This window comes from Symphalangus syndactylus, chromosome 17 (genome assembly GCF_028878055.3).
Source record: "Symphalangus syndactylus isolate Jambi chromosome 17, NHGRI_mSymSyn1-v2.1_pri, whole genome shotgun sequence".
NCBI classification, from domain to species: domain Eukaryota; kingdom Metazoa; phylum Chordata; class Mammalia; order Primates; family Hylobatidae; genus Symphalangus; species Symphalangus syndactylus.
The window spans coordinates 85,740,130-85,762,923 of NC_072439.2; the positions used below are offsets into that span (position 1 = coordinate 85,740,130).

At 42.9% G+C, this 22,794-nt stretch overlaps 1 protein-coding gene across 3 annotated transcripts in view; it reads right to left on the reverse strand.

Moving 5' to 3' along the window:
* Positions 1-21,926, reverse strand: part of ABCC5 (ATP binding cassette subfamily C member 5) — a 96,556-nt gene extending 74,630 nt beyond the window's left edge. For 2 of the 3 annotated variants that reach the window (XM_063621714.1, XM_063621719.1), the window contains exons 1-2: positions 21,805-21,926; positions 18,224-18,407 (exon numbers count right to left, since the gene is read on the reverse strand). In XM_063621714.1, coding sequence (XP_063477784.1) covers positions 18,224-18,352 — 129 coding nt within the window. In that variant the 5' untranslated portion in view covers positions 18,353-18,407; positions 21,805-21,926. Of the gene's footprint in view, positions 1-18,223; positions 18,408-21,325; positions 21,468-21,804 lie in introns of those variants that run through there. The other variant, XM_063621715.1, reaches the window with a different exon arrangement.
* Positions 21,927-22,794: the final 868 nt, after the last annotated feature.

Here is a 22,794-nt window from a genome sequence, read left to right on the forward strand (position 1 = left end):
TTCATAGAAAAGTAAATGGACTTAATAATATTTTTAAAATCCTCTGATTGCAAGGTTTTTGTTCCTTTTACTATATATAACTATGTCATGTTACACCACCTCCTAGGTAGTAAGTTACTTTCTGTATTGGAAAACATCAAATTCAAGGGCTCTTTTTAAAAAGATACAAATGAAAGCTGCCAGGCAAGCCTTCATTCCCCAGGTTTCTCATGAGTACTGCAGTGGCACTACTGATGGCAGAGACTTGGGGCTCTCCTGCTGCCTTTGGTTTTAGAACAAGGCACTCGGTGCAATTTTATCCTGACAAACCCCCATAAAAGTGGTTGAAATAGCACTAATCTCAGAATTCTCATGTAACAAAGCATGGAGTAGAAATTCTCACAGTAAGAGGATGGAAAAGTCTATACTGTTGATCGAAAAGAATCAAACCTTGCTACTCTAAGCAATGAACTTTCCAAGTCACATCCTGTCCCGGCTATTCTTTCCTAAACGTTTTCCCAAATTGTCAATCTTGTTGTCATATCTTTACACATTGCCCAAGTCAGGAAAATGAAATATCTGACAGAAATACAGGATATGATATAGGATCTTCTCCTTTGAAGAACCACTGTCCCACTCCATATCTGCACCTACCTCCTTCAGAGACAGGTCTCTCAAAACAATAAGCAACAGATATTCAGCTGTTGGCAAGAACTCTCAAATGTTAACATGAAAAATAAATAAAAAATAAAAACAAGAGAAAATAATTCTCTTACTCCAACAAAACTATTTTTTCTTATGGCCTTAAAGTATGAAGATCTCCATAGGCAGAATTTTCACCCAGCTGGAAGCCATAGCAAATACAGTGATTTCAAACATGAATTTTAGAAGACAGATACAGATTTCAGTTTCAGTTTACTCATTTTTACAATGGTACATGCACCTATCACATAGGGATGAGAGGAATTAATGGGATAATTAAAAGTGCTTAGCAAAATATTGGGTATATAATAAACATTCAATACATGTTAGCTATATTATCCCAATTTACCTAGCCAATAAATTTAGGGTCTGTCTCAACTATTTCTTCTTTCCTTTAGTTTTCCCTGACTCTTTCAAGGTCGGGGAACTTATTTCCTTCCTCCTATGTCTTCCCTGTACCTACACCACCACAGCAGGATGCTTCTGGTAAGAGCTCCTAGAGGGCAAGCTGTCTTCCTCTTGTTTGTATCCCTGGCCTCTGGCATAGTGGAGAGTTTGGCACCCAGTATTCAAATGTCAACGAAAACACCTGCAAAATACCTTTACCTTACATTCTACATATCATCAATTAATGCTACATGATGTACCACTGAGGTGATCTTACCCATTCCACTTCTGTTTAGATTCTCTAGCTGTTTTGCTTATTATTATTTTTGTCTGGGACAGGATTTTGCTCTGTCACCCAGGCTGGAATGCAGTGGCACAATCATAGCTCACTGCGGCTTTGACCTCCCTGGCTCAAGCAATCTCCCACCTCAGCCTCCATAGTAGCTGGGACTGCAGGCATGCACTACCACCATGTCTGGCTAATTTTTTTATTTTTTTGTAGAGATGGGTTCTATGTTGCCAAGGCTGGTCTTGAGCTGGGCTCAAGCAATCAATCCTCCATTCTTGGCCTCCGAAAGTGCTGGGATTACAGGTGTGAGTCACCACACCCAGCTTTTGCTTATTATTAATAGTATAATATACAATTATAGTTTTATTTTTCTCCTTCTGGATTACTTAGGATAAATTCTATCATTGGGGTTACAGGATTAAAAAAATGTAGCTTCTAGCAATTAGACTTCTACCCAGTTTGCCCTAATTAACTTTATTACAGGATGTGCTCCAGTATTATTGCAAAAGAGAATTGCTATTAACTTTGGTACTTTCACTTCTATTTTGTGGACCTCAGGTTGTCTTGACATTAGCAAGAAATAAAGTAAGCTATAGCAATCTTCCTTGTGTACAGCCAAATCTCACGACTAGTATGCATTTATAAAGGCAAGCTTTTCACTTAAAGGTAATTAAGAAAATTTATACAAATTTATAACAAACCAACATAGCATGTACTATGTGCCAGACACTGTTTTAAATTGTTTACAGATATTAACTAATTTAATCCTCATAACAACCCTCTGAGGTAGGTATTAGTATCCCCGTTTTACAGCTAAGGAAACTGAGGCACACTGATGTTAGGTCACAGCAGGGATTTCAATCCAGCCTTGAGCTAAGGCTTTTAATCACTATGCTATGGGCCTGTCAAAAAAAACAAAACCAAGCAAATAAACCGTAACTGTACAAAATGATCCCAGGTATACCTCATAAACGGCTCTTCTTTCTTCCCCAGGGTGAATACCAGATTAAGATAAACAATGACTCAGGGCCAGGCGTAGTGGCTCACGCCTGTAATCCCAGCATTTTGGAAGGCTGAGGGTGGGCGGATCACCTGAGGTCAGGAGTTTGAGACCAGCCTGGCCAATATGGTGAAACCTCATCTCTACTAAAAATACAAAAATTAGCCGAGCATGGTGGCACATGCCTGTAGTCCCAGCTACTCGGGAGGGTGAGGCAGAAGAATTGCTTGAACCTGGGAGGTGCAGGTTGCAGTGAGCAGAGATCACGCCACTGAACCCCAGCCTGGGTGACAGAGGGAGACTCTGTCTCAAAAAAAAAAAAAAAAAAAAGAAACATAAAATAACAGCATCTTTATACTAACCTGCCAGTAACTGCACAGATGTCTCCCACTTGTAACTAACTATATGCTTGGATGGCTAACTTCTCTTCCTCTCTAGGCTTCCTAAAAAAGCTCACATGGCCGAGCATGCCAGGAAAAAAAAGTATGTCTATTTAAAGGTAAAAATAAATATTTTCTACCACAGTTAACATTCCATAAAGTGAGTTATCAACATTCTAAGGTTGAATGGATTAAAAATGGCAATGAACCAAGAGAAAAGACTTAATATATTCAAGCTATAAGGGCTTACTATACAAAAGCATAAATAATATAACAAGGTAGGGAATCATGAATCAGTGAATATTGTTGGGACAAATAAATACCAGATTGGGCCAGGTGCAGTGGCTCACACCTGTAATCTCAGCACTGGGAGGCCAAAGTGAGAGGATCGCTTGAGCCCAGGAGTTCGAGACCAGCCTGGGCAACAAAGTGAGAACCCATCTATATACAACATTTTTTAAAACTAGCTGGGCATGGTGGTGCACACCTGTGGTCCAGCTACATGAGAGGCTAAGGCGGGAGGATCCCTTGATCCTGGTAGGTCGAGGGTACAGTGAGCCATGATTGCACCTCTGCACCCCAGCCTGGGTGACAGAGACAATCACCCACATCTTACCTACTACCTACCTTCCTACCAACTAACCAGATTGGAGATGAATTAATTGAGATTCAGGTTTCACATCATACATTAATCTATCTGGAATTAACCTCCCAAAAATTACATTAAAAATGATGACATAAATTATACAGCATACTTAGTCCAGCTATGATGGGGGACAGCCTCCATTTACCCCCAACAAGCAGAAATGTATCAAAGGGAAGAGAGGTTCAAACATGAAAAGGAAACTTTTTTGCGTAAGGAAATTAGCATTAAGAGAAGGGAAGATAAAGCTAAAGAAGTGACCAAGTGGCTGGGCGCAGTGGCTCACACCTACAATCCTAGCACTTTAGGAGGCTCACACCTATAATCCCAGCACTTTGGGAGGCTGAGGCGGGCATATCGCTTGAGCCCAGGAGCTTGAGACCAGCCTGGGCAACATGATGAAACCCCGCCTGTACAAAAAAATACAAAAAAGGTACACCGTTAGCCTCAGCTACTAAGGAAGCTGAGGTGGGAGGATCGCTTGAGCCAGGACCATTGGGCTGCAGTGAGCCAAGATCATGCCACTGCACTCCAGCCTGGGTGACAGACTGAGACCCTGTCTCTAAATAAATAAATAAATAAATAAAAATAAGTAACCAAGTAACTAACATAATAATATATTTCAAGTAGTGGACTTATACTGAAAAAGTAAAATACAGTATTTTTTTCATCCATTCATTCAACTAGTCCTTACTGAGGGCCTACTATGTGCCAGGCACTGTTCTAGATACAGGAGAGAACACACAGACCCAACGTCACCAATCGAGAAATACAAATTAAATTTAAGATACAACCATATATGCCTTAAAAGAGATAAAATCTAATATGGAAAAGAAAATGCAATATGGAAAGGAGGGAAATATAGACAAACATACATGGTCTGAACATTAAACTGATTTTTAATATGCTACCAGCAGGGATGCAGGAGAGCAAACTGGTAATATGTAATACTACATACTCTGTGTCTCCATAATTTTACTGCATAAAGGAAAATCTTCCAAAGGAAAAAACCATTAAACCCAACAGCTTACAGGGATCTAAATGCTTAATACAAAATCAATGGCTAAACTACAGTAGATCAACACTCTAGCTCAGCACTGTCCAACAGAAATATAATGCAAGCTGCAAATGTAAGCCACATAATGTAATTTAAATTTTTCTAGTAGCCACACTTAAAAAGTAGGCAGGGTGCAGTGGCTTATGCCTGTAATCACAACACTTTGGGAGGCTGAGGTGGGAGGACGGCCTCAGGCCAGGAGTTTGAGACTAGTCTGTGTAACCCTCCAAAACCCCATCACTACAAAAAATTTAAAAGTTAGCCAGGCATGGTGGCATGAGATTGTAGTCCTAGCTACTCAGGAGGCTGAGGCAGGAGGATCACAGGAGCCCAGGTGTTTGACGCTGCAGTGAGCCATGATCATGCCACCGCACTACAGTCTGGGTGACAGAGTGAGACTCTGACTCTAAAAATAAAAAGTAAAAGGTAAATTAATTTAAATAATATATTTCATTTAACCCAATAAAAAGTATTATCTTTTTTAACATATAATCAGTGTGAAAAATTATTAGGTATTTTACAAACGAGGTATTTCTTTTTTCGTACTAAGTCTCTGAAATCAGGTATTTTATGCTTACAGCACATCTCAGTTCAGACTGGCCATAGGTCAAATGCTTAATAGCCACAATAGTACTGTGTCGCACGGTGCCGCCCAGGAGTTCACAAGTGAGGGTGTTTTGCTTGCCCAGAGGACATGTGGCAATATCTGGAGATGTTTGAGGGGTGCTACTAGCTGTAGCAGGTAAAGGCCAGGGATGCTGCTGAATATCCTACAATGCACAGGATAGCCCTCACAACAAAGAATTATGTGGCCTAAAATGTCAATAGTACTAAGGTAACCCTAGATAGCTGTAAGAGCTAACACAGTTAGTACTGATATAGGCTGACATAGAGGAATGTATTTTATGAGGCCATTTGTTTTTTGTTATGATGCTTTCAATCCCTTTTACAAGTAACTTTTTAAAGCTTCCCCTGAAACAAGATGAGGGGACCCATTTCTCTTAAGCACAGCACACTGAAAGGCTGTCAGTGGCCAGACGGCCCGGCCACACAGAAAGGCATCCACAGCAGCTGCTTTGTCTCAAAGGGAAAAATACTGGCAGATCTAGGAGCTGAGAAAAAATATTAAATGAGGAAGTATGACTGCCATTTATATCTTCCCCATAACTATGTGACTAGGAGACTCAGCATTTTTCCTACCAAGGTAATAGCAATGGGGCAGGAGTAAGGTCACAGGGAAGCTAAAAAGGGACAATGAAGTTCAGATTCTGCTGGGTGGGGTGGCTCATGCTTGTAATCCCAGCATTTTGGGAGGCCAAGGCGGGAGGATCACCTGAGGTTGGGAGTTCGAGACCAGCCTGGCCAACATGGTGAAATCCCGGTCTCTACTAAAAATACAAAAATAAGCCGGGCGTGGTGGTGCATGCCTGTAATCCCAGCTACTCGGGAGGCTAAGGCAGGAGAATTGCTTGAACCAAGGAGGCAGAGGGTGCAGTGAGCCAAGATCGTGCCACTGCACTCCAGCCTGGGCAACAGAGCCAGACTCCATCTCAAAAAAAAAAAAAAAAAAAAAGAAAAACAAAAACAACAATAACAAAAAGCAATTCAGATTCTATCAAGGTTCAAACAAAGATTAGGGAAACACATATTCATAGACACCTCTGGTATGAAAAACAGGTAACATTCGACGCATAAGCAGACAGATCTGCTCTTGCAAAAGACGCCTCTGCGGCCCTAACACCATTCTCAGGCCTCAGACAATCAGCGCACCTATCACACCCCACGGCCACCACTTCTCCAGCTGTCCCATCTCATTTTAACAGGCTGCCAGAGCAAATGCCTGCTGACAGGGCAACCAAGGGCTTTTCCCCTGCACGGAGGCCTCTGGGACAGATACCAGGGGCCAGAAATCATTCTCCGTCTCAACAATCCAATCCCTTCCTGACGGCCGAACAACAGCAGGGTAGCCTTCCTAATAAGCCTCGGGCTGAGGATTCAACCAAGTTGTTCCTGAAGGCAGAGACTGCAGGTGTCAACTGGCAACAGAGAGGTACCTCGGTTTCCAAGGGGGTTAAAGGCTGCCTGCTCCTGGCTGGCACACCCCTCAAAGAAAGCGGTATCTGGGGCACAATCGGAATCAACAGGCCTCAGATCTCACAACACTGTCTTCCTCTCCTCTCCTCATTCACAAGACCTTAAGACAAACAAAGAGAATGGGCGCCTCTTCGAATACATCCTTCTGGCCAAGAAAACCATTTCTACAGATGTCCCAGGCCCACACAGCCTTTATGACAAACATCTAGAAAGACAAACTTTTAAGGGGAACTGTTGTGCCACCAGATACACTTCTTAAGGGACTCAGAATATTAGAAATTAAATTTAAAAGTGAATTAAAATTCACTTTTAAATTTTAAAAGATCAAAAACTGACATACTCCCAAGACCGGCTGACTTCAGGCCTTCCCGCTCTTCCTAATCTCCAACAAGTTAAAGAAACCTACCAAGCACATTTCCTCTCCAATTCCCACCACATCCTTACTCCCCAGTGGGTTGTTATCACAGCCCTGACCATCTTAAGCTCTTCCCTTAAGAACTTCCAATAGGGCCGGGCGCGGTGGCTCACGCTTGTAATCCCAGCACTTTGGGAGGCCGAGGCGGGCGGATCACGAGGTCAGGAGATCGAGACTACAGTGAAACCTTGTCTCTACTAAGAATACAAAAAAAAATTAGCCGGGCGTAGTGGCGGGCGCCTGTAGTCCCAGCTACTTGGAGAGGCTGAGGCAGGAGAATGGCGTGAACCCGGGAGGCAGAGCTTGCAGTGAGCCGAGATTGCGCCACTGTACTCCAGCCTGGGCGACAGAGCGAGACTCCGTCTCAAAAAAAAAAAAAAAAAAAAAAAAACAAAAAACAAACAAACAAAAAAAAAACAAAACAAAAGAACTTCCAATAGTACATTTCAGTCAAGAGGATCAGCAAAATTCTGGAACCCAACCTATATGGGGAAGAAGCAGAATACAAAAGAAAGAGCTGTTATTCCAAGTCAGGGAAGCTGCTAAACTCAGTCCTATCACTCAGCAGCTATGCTACACTAAGCAAAGAATTAACTCCAGCATCAGCTCACTTATCTGTAGCTGTGCTATGTTACTCTCAAGCCGACGATCAGCTAGCAATATAATTCACAAACACACCTCCACCACCACGGTAAAACAGGTATTTGTCTGCAGTTGATAATCTAGCATTACTCCATAATCACCAGGAATTTGAGGGCTTTCAGTTGTTTCATAAGCTAAATTCCAAGGAACTTATTCAAAGTTCCTATTACATTGGGTCTAAGATTAACTTTGTTAATACTATGGTAAGGTTTCAAAGGATTAAACTGAAAATGAATCACGGGGGTAAAAGGGGATTTACAGGAAACACTTGGAGCCATTGGGTGAGGGGAGAGAAAAGACTTTATTCCATGAGATCTAGAGATTCCCAGCACTGCCTACCTACTAGAATCACCAGGGGAGTTTTAAAACAATACCGATGTCTGGGTTCTATCCCAGAGACTGATTTAATTGGTCTGGAATAGGACCCCAACATTCGTTATTTGTTGAACGTTCTTCAAGTGATGTTAACATTCAGCCTGGCCTGAAAACCACTGATTTAGAGTTGTGAATATTGGTCTTTTGCATTTGACAAAATCCCTTCAACAAGATTTTCAGGCTTTAGCTAAAAACAAAAAAACAAAAAAGCAAAAACAAAACAAAAAAGGCCAGGTGTGGTGGCTCACACCTGTAATCCCAGCACTTTGGGAGGCTGAGGCAGGTGGATCACTTGAGGTCAGGACTTGAGACCAGCCTGGCCAACATGGTGAAATCCTGTCTCTACTAAAAATGCAAAAATTAGCCAGGCATGGTGGTGCACACCTGTAATCCCAGGTACTTGGGAGACTGAGGGCAGGAGAATTGCTTGAACCTAGAAGGCAGAGGTTGCAGTGAGCCGAGATCATGCCACTGCACTCCAGCCTGGGTGACAGAGAGAGACTCCGTCTCAAAAAAAAAAAAGGCCAAAACATAATTTGTAAATAAAACTTCCTCCAGTGCCTAACACAATGGGTGTTAAATGCTTAGTACAAGGCTTTCTGACTTCCATCATGTGACCACCGTACTGCAGAGCAGGCCAGAACTGCTGATCACCGTGAGAAGCAAACACAAAGGTTAGGGGCTGAGCGGTTTGGCTATTTTTCTACTGTGAGACACAACATTTAAGAAAACTAAGTGACTGCTCAATATCATACCTGCATAATACCAAATAAAAGTAAACAGAAGGTTGTCAAGTTCACAGGATTCTTTAAAAAGCCAAACAACTATAACCATTTATTGTAACCCATTCTGTGTAGTTTATCTCTAAAAGCCTGAGTGTGTCTATTTCCACCACATAAATATAGATTTCATAATAACATACAAATCCTTTTTAGCGAGATTTGCTTTTGAAAACACACCCTGAACCCTAAGGTCAGGTACAGCTGTCAGTGTCGTGGCGTCTCCTGGGTGGTTCCATGCTCTTTTCAGCAGCCCCGCACACTGGGCCAGAGACAAGCAACAGAGCCATCGTGCTTCAAAGAGGAGCCAAGTGCTGTATTCTGAGCCACCGAATTCCAAAAAGAACATCCCTGGGAAGCTCACCCAGCCCCAGCATAGTCTGCCTGGTAAGTGTCTCTCCTGGGCCTCACCTACAGACAGGTGAGGCTAAATGGGGACCGGGCAAGATGGCCTTTGAGGTTTCATCCATCTTTTAAAGTACGCATCAGTCTTGCTTTCTGCCTCCATGAGCAGGCTTTGGTAAGTGGAAGTTCTCATCTGATATCTAATAACAATTGATTCTTTGAACAGCTAATTCATAAAATAATCTTAAATAGTTAAAACATATATAACATCTAATTATCTAAATAGGCTAACTCCTTAAAAGGGGGGCAGGGAGGAAAAGGATAAATTTAATTCTGCTCATTAGTGGACTTCAGTGCACCAAATTAACTTCACATTAGTCTGTAAGTTTAATAATGACAGGTTTAACCATTGCAAAGCCTTCTGGAGGCCCTGTTTCTTTGCGTTGACCTTTTTATTTTTTACTCAGAGAGAGGGAAAAACGGTAAGACATTGAAAAAAGCATTAACCGGGAGGGAGGAGGGATAGCATTAGGAGATATACCTAATGTAAATAACGAGTTAATGGATGCAGCACACCAACATGGCACATGTATACACATGTAACAAACCTGCACGTTGTGCACATGTACCCTAGAACTTAGAGTATAATAATAATAAATAAAAAGAAAGCATTAACAGAAACCCACCTAACAGTGGAAACAAGATTTCATTGAAAAAGTTTTCATTAACCATTTGTAACTTCCAAGTTGTCTTAACAAAATAAAGATTTAGGTACTTAAAAAAAAAAAACAGGAAGCTAATTCCAACACTTTTCTTCCCCTTTGACAGAAAGCTCCTTTAACTCATGCCAACGGGCTATATTTATTTCCCTTAAGCAGCACTTCCTAGGAAAGCCGCGGCAGTCTTGCAGCAGACGGCATAAGAGAGCTGATGATCCCGGCAGCAGCCCAACCTCAAGAGCCCCAGCGAGCTGTCAATGCAGTTACCAAGCATGAGAGCCACCTGGGCTCCGCACCAATCGCAGCACTGTTGTCATCTCAGCCGGAGAGCTCTGGGCTGCTATTGGAGACCAACACCTGGCACCAGACCAGATACGGTGTCACACCCAGCAGTGCCTAAGAGACTATTGAGCCTCATAAAGCTTTATGGATGCCTACAGGGAGAGGAAAAAAAAAAAAAAAAAAAGGCAGGTATTCTTACTTTCTTACTTATCTTAACCCTGTCCAGAAAATCTGCTGAGTCACTGAGTATCAATCAAGAGAAAAATAATGCAGAGCTGCAAAATGCTAATCTCCTTCCTCCTGCTCTCCTTCCTAACAGCAAGCTGACTCACAGGTAGTACTCTTGACTCGGAAAACACAAGGGCATAGACAAATTCACACGTCCTTAGTCTGTAAACAAAAGCTTTCAGGGACAAACTCTAAAAGTACAATGTACTAGACAAAACTATTTTATGAAAACAATGGCTGTCTCTGGGTAGAGGAATTAAGGGTAGTTACGTTTTTTCTATAACTTTACACACTTTGTACATTTTCTATAATGAGCCCATATTTCTTTCCTAACAATACATCTTCGAATCATTTCTGGTAAGAGATTAGACCCACATCTTTGATCCCTAAGATACAACTTGAGCTCACCAAAATATTTCAAATCACTAATTATGAAAACTCCAACCAAGATTAAAGGGTCAGCCTACCACAGAACTAAGGAAATACTAAGTAAGAGCCCTGGATTTTATGAATACTTGCTTTGTTACCTTTCCTAGACACAGAATATTCTAATTTGGTAGGAAGAAAATCCCACCAATGACACACTTTTGAGAGAAGGGGAAAAAATAACTGAAGTTCATGTGCCAGTAATAATGGTACATGAACTTTAGTTTACTTCTGCTTTTTTTTTTTTTTTTTTTTTTTTTGAGACAGAGTCTTGCTGTCGCCCAGGCTGGAGTGCAGTAGCGCGATCTCGGCTCACTGCAAACTCCGGCTCCCAGGTTCAAGCGATTCTCCTGTCTCAGTCTCCCGAGTAGCTGGGACTACAGGTGCGTGCCACCATGCCCAGCTAATTTTTTGGATTTTCAGCAGAGACAGGGTTTCCCCATGTTAGCCAGGATGGTCTCAATCTCCTGACCTCATGATCTGCCCGCCTCGGCCTCCCAAAGTGCTGGGATTACAGGCGTGAGCCACCACGCCCGGCCCACTTCTGCTTATTTTTCCATTCTTCCTCCTTTCCCAGATTAGACATGCTAATGAAAAACAAGGCACTCTTAGCTTTGCCTGAGAGCACTAAGAAAACAAACCACCACCACAATAAAATAAAGCTCATAAAAGCATCTGACAAGCTTTGTCTTGCTTTTCCTTAAATATTAATTTAAAGCAATTAAAATCCAAACTCCTTGGCTTATTATTCAAGAACAAACATGCCCAGGGGCAGTGGCTCACATCTGTAATCCCAGCACTTTGAGAGGCCGAGGCGGAGGGATCACCTGAGGTCAGGAGTTCGAGACCAGCCTGGCTAATATGGTGAAACCCCATCTCTACTAAAAATACAAAAAATTAGCTGGGTGTGGTTGCACATGCCTGTAATCCCAGCTACTCGGGAGGCTGAGAGAGGAGAATCACTTGAACTTGGGAGGCGGAGGTTGCAATGAGCCAAGATTGCACCACTGCCCTCTAGAGTGGGCTACAGAGTGAGACTCTACCTCAAAAAAAAACAAAAAACAAACAAACAAAAAAACCCCACACATAATGTGAAATTCACTGAGGTATTGCACTATAGCTAAGACTTCACACATTTTATGCTCAATACCAACAGGGAATAGGTATCCCTATCCCACAACTCTTTCTTTTGCCTGGCAAGTTCTTCATTTCTCCAAATTCTACCCATTCCTCAAGTTTCCAGCCAAATGATACCTCCTCCTAAAGTGTTCCCTGAGAGAGAAGCACTTTCTCCTTTTATTAATTCCCACAGCATCTAAATTACAGTCATCTATGTAGAGTACGTGTTTGTGAATTTAAGCTTCTACTGGTGGACAAGCAGGCCCAGCACCAATTTATCTTTATCTGCACCAGACCACTTGGTTCAGTGCTGTGCATGCATCTTGAAGAGTGTTCAAATATTTGCTAAATTTAAAAAAATGAATAAACGCTGACTGCATCTTAAAAAAAAAATCAGGGCTCGTGGAGTCATATGATCTACATGTACATATACAAATAGGATAAAAAAAAGGAACCATGCCTGAATAATCATGCCTCAGGCACAGAAACAATGTTGAGGGGTAGCCTAGGTCTAAAACTTCATGTTAGCTGAAATAATGCCAGCCTAATGCCAGCCAAAGTTGGTACTCAGGCTCAAAGAACTAACAGCAACAGAAGCCGCCACTTTATTAACACTTCAGGATTAAAGGATGCCTGCTAAGCCTCAAATTGTGTGTGGCCACAAGCATTAACATTATAGTCCTGAAGAAAGTGGGTAGGTGTGCGAATGCTTTATTTCAACCCTAATTATTTCTAAGCATACGTGAGAAATCACAAATATTTGAAGATGTGACTAATAGAGCAATTTTTCCAAGTCATATTCCAAAAGAATGATTTGCTCACAATACTAAGAAATGGGCAAACCATGTAATCTGCATCTTCACTTACACCTTGAAGAAAAAAAGCACTGGCGTGCCTAAAGTCAGAACTTATTCTTTGGTGCTTTGCTTCTGACTGCTGTTTGACACCATTTCTTTTCTTTCTTTCTTTATTTTTTTTTGGTGAGACAGGGTCTCGCTCTGTCACGCAGGATGGAGTGCAGTGGCACAATCACAGCTTACTGTAGCCTGGACCTTCTGGGCTCAAGTGATCCTCCCACCTCAGCCTCCCAAGTAGCTGGGACTACAGGCACAAACCCCCATGCCCAGCTAATTTATTTTTATTTTTATTTTTTTGTAGAGACAGGTCTCACTATGATGCCCAGGTTGGTCTTGCACTCCCAGGCTCAAGCGAGCCTCCTCCTTCGGCCTCCCACAGTGCTGGGACTACAGGCGTGAGGCACCAGCAGCACAGGTCTCCTGCTTCTCGGTTAATTGGACGTATCAAAGGCTAATAGTGGTAAATGAAACCTTACTTTCCACATAAGAGCCACAGATGTATCCTTATCTTTTGTCACTTAGAGGCTTTTTGTTTGTTTGTTTTAAATTTCTGACGAGTAGTAGGCATGCCTGGCATCCTGGGAGATCCTGTCCCAGATTTCCTCTCTAACAACTAATATAAAAATGATGGTTATGATGATGTGACATGAAATTGCAATCTCTGCCCAATTAACTGCTTACTTTAAAGAACGAAACAAAACTATATGCTTATATAGGAATTCTGCTTCCCAACTACTTACATTATCCATTTTATACCATCTCAGACCACAAAATTTTTTGTCATCTTGCTGGTTCCCCCGTCAGCAAACTTGTAACATGAGACAAGTTAAAGATAAATATATCCGAGAAATTTTGTTTTTTGACAGGTAACGGTCAAGCAGATTCCAGATGGTGTCTGAACTTACAAAAATATTTAGTAGCAATGCATTCACTTTAATGTATATACAAAACTAGCTTGAATAAACCTATGGGCTTATTGTTGTTTTGCTAGGTCTAGACTAAGTAACAGAAAGAGAGTAGAATAAAAGAAATCTTTAAAAAAAGTTCAGAGATTACAAGGATGCAGCAAAAATCAGGAAAATAGTACTCAAATTTCAAAGTTTAGAGGCAGGGTGTGGTGCCACATGCCTGTAATCCCAGCACTTTGGGAGGCTGAGGCGGGAGGATTGCTTGAAGCTGGGAGTTCAAGAACAGCCTGGCCAACAGTGAGACTGTCTCTACAAAAAACCAAACAAAAAAAATTTAACAAAAAATAAAAGTTCATGGCCAGATGTGGTAGCTGACACCTATAATCCCAGCACTTTGGGAGGCCAAGGCAGGCAGATCACTTGAGCTCAGGAGTTCAAGACCAGCCTGGCCAGTGTGGTAACAGAGAACAGCAGGTAGCTAAGGCAGGAGAATTGCTTGAGCCCAGGAGGTGGAGGTTGCAGTGAGCTGAGATTGCACCACTGCACTCCAGCCTGGGCGACAGAGGGAGACTTTGTCTCAAAAAAAAAAACAAAAAACAAAACAAAAAAAAAAAACACAGTTTAGGAAACCTGAAAGAGTAATAAAAATAAAATTCATGTGGATTCCTGAAATTTTATAGAAGTGGTATTAGCCTTCATATTTCTCTGAGATAAGGCTTCAGTGGCATGTTAAAAACCTGCTACAGTGGTGGCTGACTCCATATCCTTTAGGGTACTCAAAGCCCAGCGGTGCCTACCTGCTGTTCTTCTCCACTTCGTAGAGGAAGAGCTCGCTGCTGCCACTGCAAACCCTGATGTCAACTCTACTCTCACAAGCTGGGGACCCCATCCCCAGAAATTTCACAGGACCACACACCAGCCCCACAGCCTCCGCCTTCTCCTGCTCTGCAAGCCATCCTTGGGTAAGCCTACTCACTCTCACAGCTTCACCTACGTGGACACACTAAAGGCTCTAAATGTTTTTTCCTACTCTCCTTCTTGTCTATGCTCTACCTACTGATAATTTTACCCATATGCACTTCAAATTCAACATCTTCAAAATGAAAATCATTCTTCTTCTTTTTTTTTTTGTTTTTTTTTGAGATGGAGTATCAGTCTGTTGCCCAGGCTGGAGTGCAATGGCGTGATCTTGGTTCACTGCAACCTCCGCCTCTCGGGTCCAAGCGATTCTCCTGCCTCAGCCTCCCAAGTAGATGGGGTTTCACTGTGTTGCCCAGGCTAGTCTCAAACTCCTGAGCTTGGCAATCCACCAGCCTCGCTCTCCCAAAGTGCTAGGATTACGGGCGTGAGCCACCGTTCCCGGCCCAAACTCATTCTTAATATCTCCCCAGTCTCCTTTTCTTATGTCCACGAATAGGTTTAAATCCTTACCATCAATCCCAGACACCCCAATGCCTCCCTATCTTCTAGAAATGCCTTTCCTCCATCCTCACTTCTATGCTTTACAACAGAACCCTGGCCTCTCTGACATGGATTGGCAGAGCCACTTCCTGACTGCTCCTTATATTTGATCTCTTTCTCCTGTACAGGTTTTTTTCTGCATTGCTTCAAGACTAATCTAAGATAAAAATCTACTCTCAAACATTGTAGCCATTAGGGAACTGCAAATAAAAACCACAATCGGATACCAGGCACATCTATAGGAATGGCTAAAATAAACATTATAACATTGAGTACTGGCAACAATGTGGAAAAACTGGATCATTGCTGGTGGGAATGTAAAATGGCACAGATACTCTGGGAAAGAGTACTGCAGTTTCTTACAAAACTAAATATGCACTTACCATATGACCCAGCAATCGCAGTCCTGGGCATTAATCCAGAGAAATAAAAGCTTATGTTCACACAAAATCCTGTAACTGAAGGTTCAGAGCACCTTTATTTATAATTGCCATTAACTGGAAATGACCCGTATGTCCTTTAACAAATGAATGGTTAAAGAAGCTACGATACATCTATAACATGGAATGCTACTCAGCAATACAAAGGAAAGAACTATTGATGCACACAACAAAATTAGGTGGCTATCAAGGGAATTCAGCTGAGTGAAAAAAGCAATCTTGAAAGGTTATATACTATATGATTCAATGTATATAGCATTCTTAAAATGACAAAATTACAGAAATGGAGAAAAGATTAGCAATTGCCAGAGACTGGGGTTGAGGGGACATGGCTGTGTCTATAAAAGGGTAACGAGAGATCCTTGTGATGGAAACTTTGCATCCTGACTGTGGAAGTGGTCACACAAATTTACACCTTTAAAAAATGCATAGAACACAACACATACATACACACACACACACACACACACAGACAAATGAGTGCATATAAAACTGGTGAAATCCTAAAGGCAATGGATTGTATCAATGTCAATCATTACCCTGTTGTGATACTGGACTATAGTTATGCAAGATGTTACCACTGGGGGAAACTGGATGAAGGATATACAGGATCTCTATATTATTTTTTATAATTGCATGTAAATCTACAGTTAGCTCAAAATAAAAAGGTTTTTTTTTAAATCTCATTAACTTCCAATAGTTCCCTGATGCCCACAGTGAAATATTTCTTAGCATGGCATGCAGAATTTCCTCCAACCTATAATCCCTTTACACATCCTATGCCCTAAACAACTAGTTCTAAGAGCTAACATTTATTGAGCACTGGCCATGTGCCAGGTACCATTTTAAATATTTTATATGTATTATCTCATTTACTTCTCAGTGATCCCATGAGTCAGGTACTATTGTCAACCCCATTTTATATACAAATGACGTAAGTAGCTTATCCAAAGTTCCAACATGCCACACGCTCTTTCCATACCTTTAGGTCTATACTTGTACCGCCTAAAAAGCCTCCCCACCTAATCACCCTTTAAGGCCCTGCCCCAATGTTACCTTCTGACTTTTTCCAGACTTAACTGTTACACTAACTGTGTCTAGCACTCAGACGTAATGGATAGATGTTTAATCAACATAAGGTCTAGACAAAAGGACATGAGGAAGTTATAAAACTGTCGCCATGAGAAGTATTTGACACTGATTACATTAAGCCTGTTTCTCTGAAGTTAAACCTGAATGGAAAAGCATTCTATAATACACAGTAGGATACACAGAAGACTCATTAGCAAGAAAATGTTAATTAATAAAGCAATGGCTTTAACACAACCAAAGAGGGAAAGGTAGTATCAGGCTAAGGAAAGGCCAGTGTCAGCTGCAAAGTCCATTATCTTTCTCAAATTTTCACATAACAAATACATCAACATAAATCTCAACTTCCTAAACCTAGTCCATTCTGCCTTATTAGGTACTTTTGTAAGAAGAGGTATAATGCTTTTTTTCCTCAGGAAAAAGAATATTTTCTCCAGGTGAAAATGCATCTTCATTATTTCCCTTGGAGGAAATTAGATTATTATCTAAAGACTGCTTAACTTATGAATTCGCTTGAAAAACATACTGATTATCCCACAACTATCTAGAATTGTTCTGAAATCTGAGTCTCTCCAAAGGATTTACATTTTATTTTATTTTTTATTTTTTTTGGAGATGGAGTCTCACTCTGTTGCCCAGGCTGCAGTGCAGTGGCGTGATCTTGGCTCACTGCAACCTCTGCCTCCTGGGTTCAAGCAATTTTCCTGCCTCCCTCCTGAGTAGCTGGGAGTACAGGTGCCTGCCACCACACCTCACTAACTTTTGTATTTTTAGCAGAGACAGGGTTTCACCATGTTGGCCAGGTTGGTCTCGAACTCCTGACCTCAAGTGACCCATCCACCTCAACCTCCCAAAGTGCTGGGATTACAAGCATGAGCCACCGCAGCTGGCCAGATTCACATTTTAAACACAGATGACAGAAAGTAGAAGAAAACACCAATTTTGTTTAGGTACGTGAATGAAGCTTAATTGGCTTTATATTCCCTGTCAACGACCCCACGACCCCCTCCTCCTCAATGAGTTGTCTTCTTTTAAGCACAGCCTTTTCAGAAGGCACCAACATAGAATAAAAGTAAAAAAGAGGAGCATGCTCAGGACGGACCAGTGAGAAGGTGACAGCCAGCCTCTCTTCCACTTATTGAGTGCTTACTATGGACCAGAGACTTATCAATAACCATAAATTCTTAACAGTAACCTAAAGCCAATAAAGAAAAATACATTATTTTTTTTTTTTGAGACTGAGTCTCACTCTATCGCCCAGGCTGGAGTGCAGTGGCATGATCCCAGCTCACTGCAACCTCCGCCTCTCAGATTCAAGCAATTCTCATGCCTCAGCCTCGAAAGTATCTGGGATTATAGGTGCCCACCACCACGCCTGGCTAATTTTTGTACTTTTAGTAGAGACAGGTTTTCACCATGTTGGTCAGGCTGGTCTCAAACTCCTGACCTCAGATGATCCACCCACCTCGGCCTCCCAAAGTGCTGGGTTTATAGGCGTGAGACACCGCGCCTGGCCAAAAAATAAGTTTCTAAATTACCCATTATATGAAAAAAGATGTGTTTTAGTACAACAAGCAGGTAAGAGACTCTCAGGAAAGGAAACTGACCGGTCGAGTTCTCCTGAACTTGGAATCTTCACGGTCTCTGTGCGTCCCAGAAGTGCTGGTTCTCTCCCTCACACTTCTATACCCAGGACTGGGGATGATATACTCTTTTCCTATGTCAATATCCTTCATCTTCTCTGAGTGGAGGTTCCAGGGCTCACAGACTGTTAGTTTCACATCAGAATTCCTGAAATTAAAAATCATCAAGAAATAGATTATTTCCTAAACAGTACTTAACCATATGCTCAAGTGCCTTAAAATAGGAAAAAAAAAAAAAAAAAAAGGCAAAAGTACTAAAGCTTTCTACTGTTATAGCTACAAAAATTAATTTTCAAAAAAAGTTCAAAGATTTTGATTTCACTTTTTTAAAGAAAAAGATTCAGTATAAGACAATCAAGAAAAATTACCTTCTCCCACCTCTAAAGGAAAAAAAATTGGAAAAAGTAAACACACTAGTAAAGTGACACCCACTCTCTTCAACGAAGCTCAAACCCAGTGTATACAATAGATAGGCTGGTTTTGTTTTTCAAAGACTTCCTAGAAACAATTTCAGTTTGTCCCAAGTATTAAAAACTCCACAATTTTAAAGTGGACATCATTTCTCCTACTAAATTTTACCAAATAAAAACTTACTAAACACTTATTCTACCAATGATATATTCCATCTCTGCCTTTTTATAATTAACTAATGGGTTAGCTGGTGTTATTTTAAAGCTCCATGAAGTTATCCAGTTAAAACAATGTTATAACTTAACTTCAAACACAAATTCCCTGGGTACTGAAAATGTTCTAAAACTAGATAGTGGTAATGGTTGCACAATGCAGTGAATACATTGAAAAAACAAAACACTGAATTTATACTTTAAAAGAGTGAATTTCATGGCATATAAATCCTATGGCAATAAAGCTGTTAGTAAAAAACAATAACAAAAACAAATTCTCCACCCTGTGTTACTAAGTCTTACCTAGTTTTTACTTGAAACTCTGTTCTAAACCACTGCTTGCCTGGCTAAGTCTAATCAATATGCTGTATCAACTCAGGTCCCTTAAAAACAAAAAACATATACATACTTCTCTAAAATGTTTCCCCCCTCTAAGAAGGGTCACAGCCTCCCAGAGCCAAGCTGAGAAAACACCTTTCATACTAGCCTCCAACGGAAATTAAAGACGTATAGCTGTGCTGCCTTCTGGATTCCATAAATCCCTGGCTATCGCTGTGACTTAAAAGTACTACTTCTGCAGCACAAAATTCTAACCATTATAATGCAATTTTTAAGGTGTCAGATAAAAAGAGAACACTTACTAATCCTCTGAATAAAAAGGACTAAATCTCCTACACAAAGACAGGTTTCCAGTCCAAAGAAAGCTTGATTTCTTGCCTTTCAGAATTCTGGTTCAAGTACCCCAAGTTGCTGTAGCTGTCACTTATCTTTAAAAAAAAAAAAAAAAAGTCACCTTGTCCAATGACAAACTACACCATAAAGAACAGCGGCTCACCAAGCCAGAGCGCAGCAATCACGTCATTGAGACCTCATTAAGGCTAAACTATAAACAGACCTGGCATCTGCCAGTGTCCCCAGTGTTGAGCTGTAGCTGTAGACCAGAGTAACCTTCTTGTTACGGGAATCACGAAAGTCTAACCTTCCCCTTCAAGGGTTCCCTAGCTTAGCTGATTATCTGGAGGAGGAAAAGATTCGTACTACCTTTTTAAAAGGTGGGGGTGGGGGCGGTGAGCAGTTTGAAAGGGAGGAGGTCACTGGAACTCATCCACAATATGAAATGCCACGTCAAAAAGAACACGAACATAATCTTAATTATCTAAGCACCCATGATAACCAAAGATTCAACCACTTTTATTTCAAAGGATAAAGTAGAATCAGTGGAGCACAGGAGCAGAGAGAGGCAGGGACAAAACGACTTCCCTGTTATGACACAAATAATGACTGTTTTGTGCCTACAGTGACTGCTGTGGTAGACACTGCTAAACTATCCTAAGGGACTAAGTTATTCTATGTATGAAGGGTGTGGGAAACAGTGTTCCATTATCTCTAACACACTCATCTCTATTTTCCTGGAAAAAGAGGCACCATCAGGAGAGCAGGCAGGCCCAAAGTAGGCACAAAGTTACTGTCTGTGGCCTTGAACATAAGGACACCATCGTCTGTGTATCTGGAACATAAAAGAGGGCACCCCACGTGGAGGCCGGCGAAGAGCTGGGAATCCTGACAGGTTTGGAAAGAAACAAAGCCCCAGTCTGAAGCAAGCAAGCAAGCAAGCAAGGATGGATCCCCAGGCCAGCCTTTTTACTGATACTATTTATATTTCCCTATCTTCTCGTGTCCTCCTTTAAAGTTGTTGGAAAATCTTTGTTAAATGCTCACTTGCCTCAGCTATCAAGAGAGGAAGAAAGAGAAGGGATTTTTGTTTGTAAAAAAAAAAACAAACCTGTTGTCCAGACCTGTACAAGGGTAGAAGCAGAATAATCACAGTGGGAGAACCCCAAAGAAGTGCCCAACAGGGTTGAGGCCACTTAGTCAGCTGCCCTTTTTTACCAAGATTCTCTTTCCACTGATAAAAGTGTAGACACTCTCCCTGCACAATGATACTGATTCAACTGCATGGCAGGAGGAGAGTTGCACGGGATTACCAGACTGGTGTGTGCAAGCTGCAGTCATCCCAACACTCATGAGTAGGTTTCCATCACCTCCAGGCCCTCAAGCTGCAGGAGGAAGACACCACGCTAAAGGGATACGTATTTACCACACCCACTGTAATCCACTTGTTGCGTCTCCAAGCAGCCTCACCTTTCATGCACGCTGCAGACCCCAGCAAAACCTAGCCATCTCCTCCTCCAAGACCTCCTGAAACTTTCCCCGTCGTTCCTGTGCCCACCTGCCTCCAGCCTCTCCGTCTGTGCAGAAACCAAATGACCCCTGTGTGATAAACACAAAGCCACCCGCGGCTCTGTGTGGCAGAAGCGAAAAGAGCAGTGGATGACCGTGGAGAGATCTGGGCTGCGTTCCCGGCACAGCCACGGGTTTGCTGTGCGTGCTTATGTCACGTACCTCCATTTACCCGCTTGCAAAAACGAAGGGGATGACTTACTTCGAAGGTCGCTGGCGACTCCTCTGCGGGTTGAGCAGGGTGCCCCGAGCCACCCGCTGCACGGCCTCCCAGGTGGGCGTTTCTCTCAGACCCGCTTCGCCTGGGATGCCCGGGCCCTAGGGCGTTCCCACAGCCCGCTCCGGCCTGGCCAGGCGAGCGCGACCCACACCCACGGCCCGCGGGCGCAGCGCCCCCTGGCGGCCGCGGCCAGGGACATAGCGCGCTTCCCTGCCCGCTCATCCCGACCCTACCTGCCTGTCTTCCAGCACACGACCCCGTCACCAGACCTCGGGCTCACCGGCCTAGGCGGCGGCGGCACGAGACCAGGGGGAGGCCATACCCCGTTCCTCAAGTCTCCAGTGTCCCCCGAACTGCTCGTAGCCCTGGCCACATCCCGCCACGCCCCGAGGAAATGCAAAGGGGTGATCCCCGTGACAACCGAGCTGGAGGGCAGGGGTGCGGCAGCAGCCATCACCTACCTGCGCCCCTGCTCCTGGACAACCGCGCCAGCCGCTCAACCACGCTCCCGAGCATGAGCCCCGCAGCAAAACAAGCCTTTATAGCGGCATCAGCTGCCACACCGCGCAAGCGCGCTGCACAAAGCATTCCCAAGGCTGAAGGGAACTGTAGTCCTCCTTCCGAGTGCCCAGGGCTGCGGACGCGGCGAAGGACTACATTTCCCAGAAGCGCCGGTGACATCCCGGGGGCGGTGCGGGCTGCCCCTCCTCCCACCGAGCTCCCGGCTCCGTTCCATCCTTGCCCGTGCCTCTGCGAGCCTGTCTGGAATCTTCTCCGGGGTCGTGTTCTCGGGGGGAGGCAGCCGGGAGGCTTAACCGTGGCCCTGTGTTCGCACACAGTGCCGTTCGTAGGCAGGGCAGTCCCGACCCTGAGTGGCCGTGCAGCTGCCAGAAAAGATCGTGAAGGTCATCGTAGCCCGCGTCTAACCCGTTGAGAGTGGTCAGGCCGGCCAGCCCCAGTTCTTATCTGTTGTGGCAGATACGATTGCTTTCTCATGGTTCGACCCTGCAGTCTGCGCAGATACCGCCTTTCTCACCTTAACACCAACTGCCCATCAATGTCGCGCTGCCTGATCTCTAGATAATAAAATGCCAGGATCACAGTCTTAGAAGTGGCAAGAGCCTTAGAAATGGTGTGCTAACTCATCCTCTTCTTTTTATAAATGAAACTGAGGTTCCCAGAAAGATTGATCCCTGTATTTCTCTGTTTCATCGGTAGCTTCAGCATCATTAAATAAAAGCCACTGTTGAGTTCTTCCCTACGCTGTATCCGATGCTTTACATACAATTCTTGTTTCCTTTGATCTCCATTACAGCCCTATGAGTGGGTATTATGAGAATTTTTTCTTTTTTTTTAAGGAATCTGGCTCTGTTGCCCAGGCTGGAGTGCAATGGCGCGATCTCGGCTCACTGCAGCGTCCGCCTCCCCGGTTCAAGCAGTTCTCCTTGCCT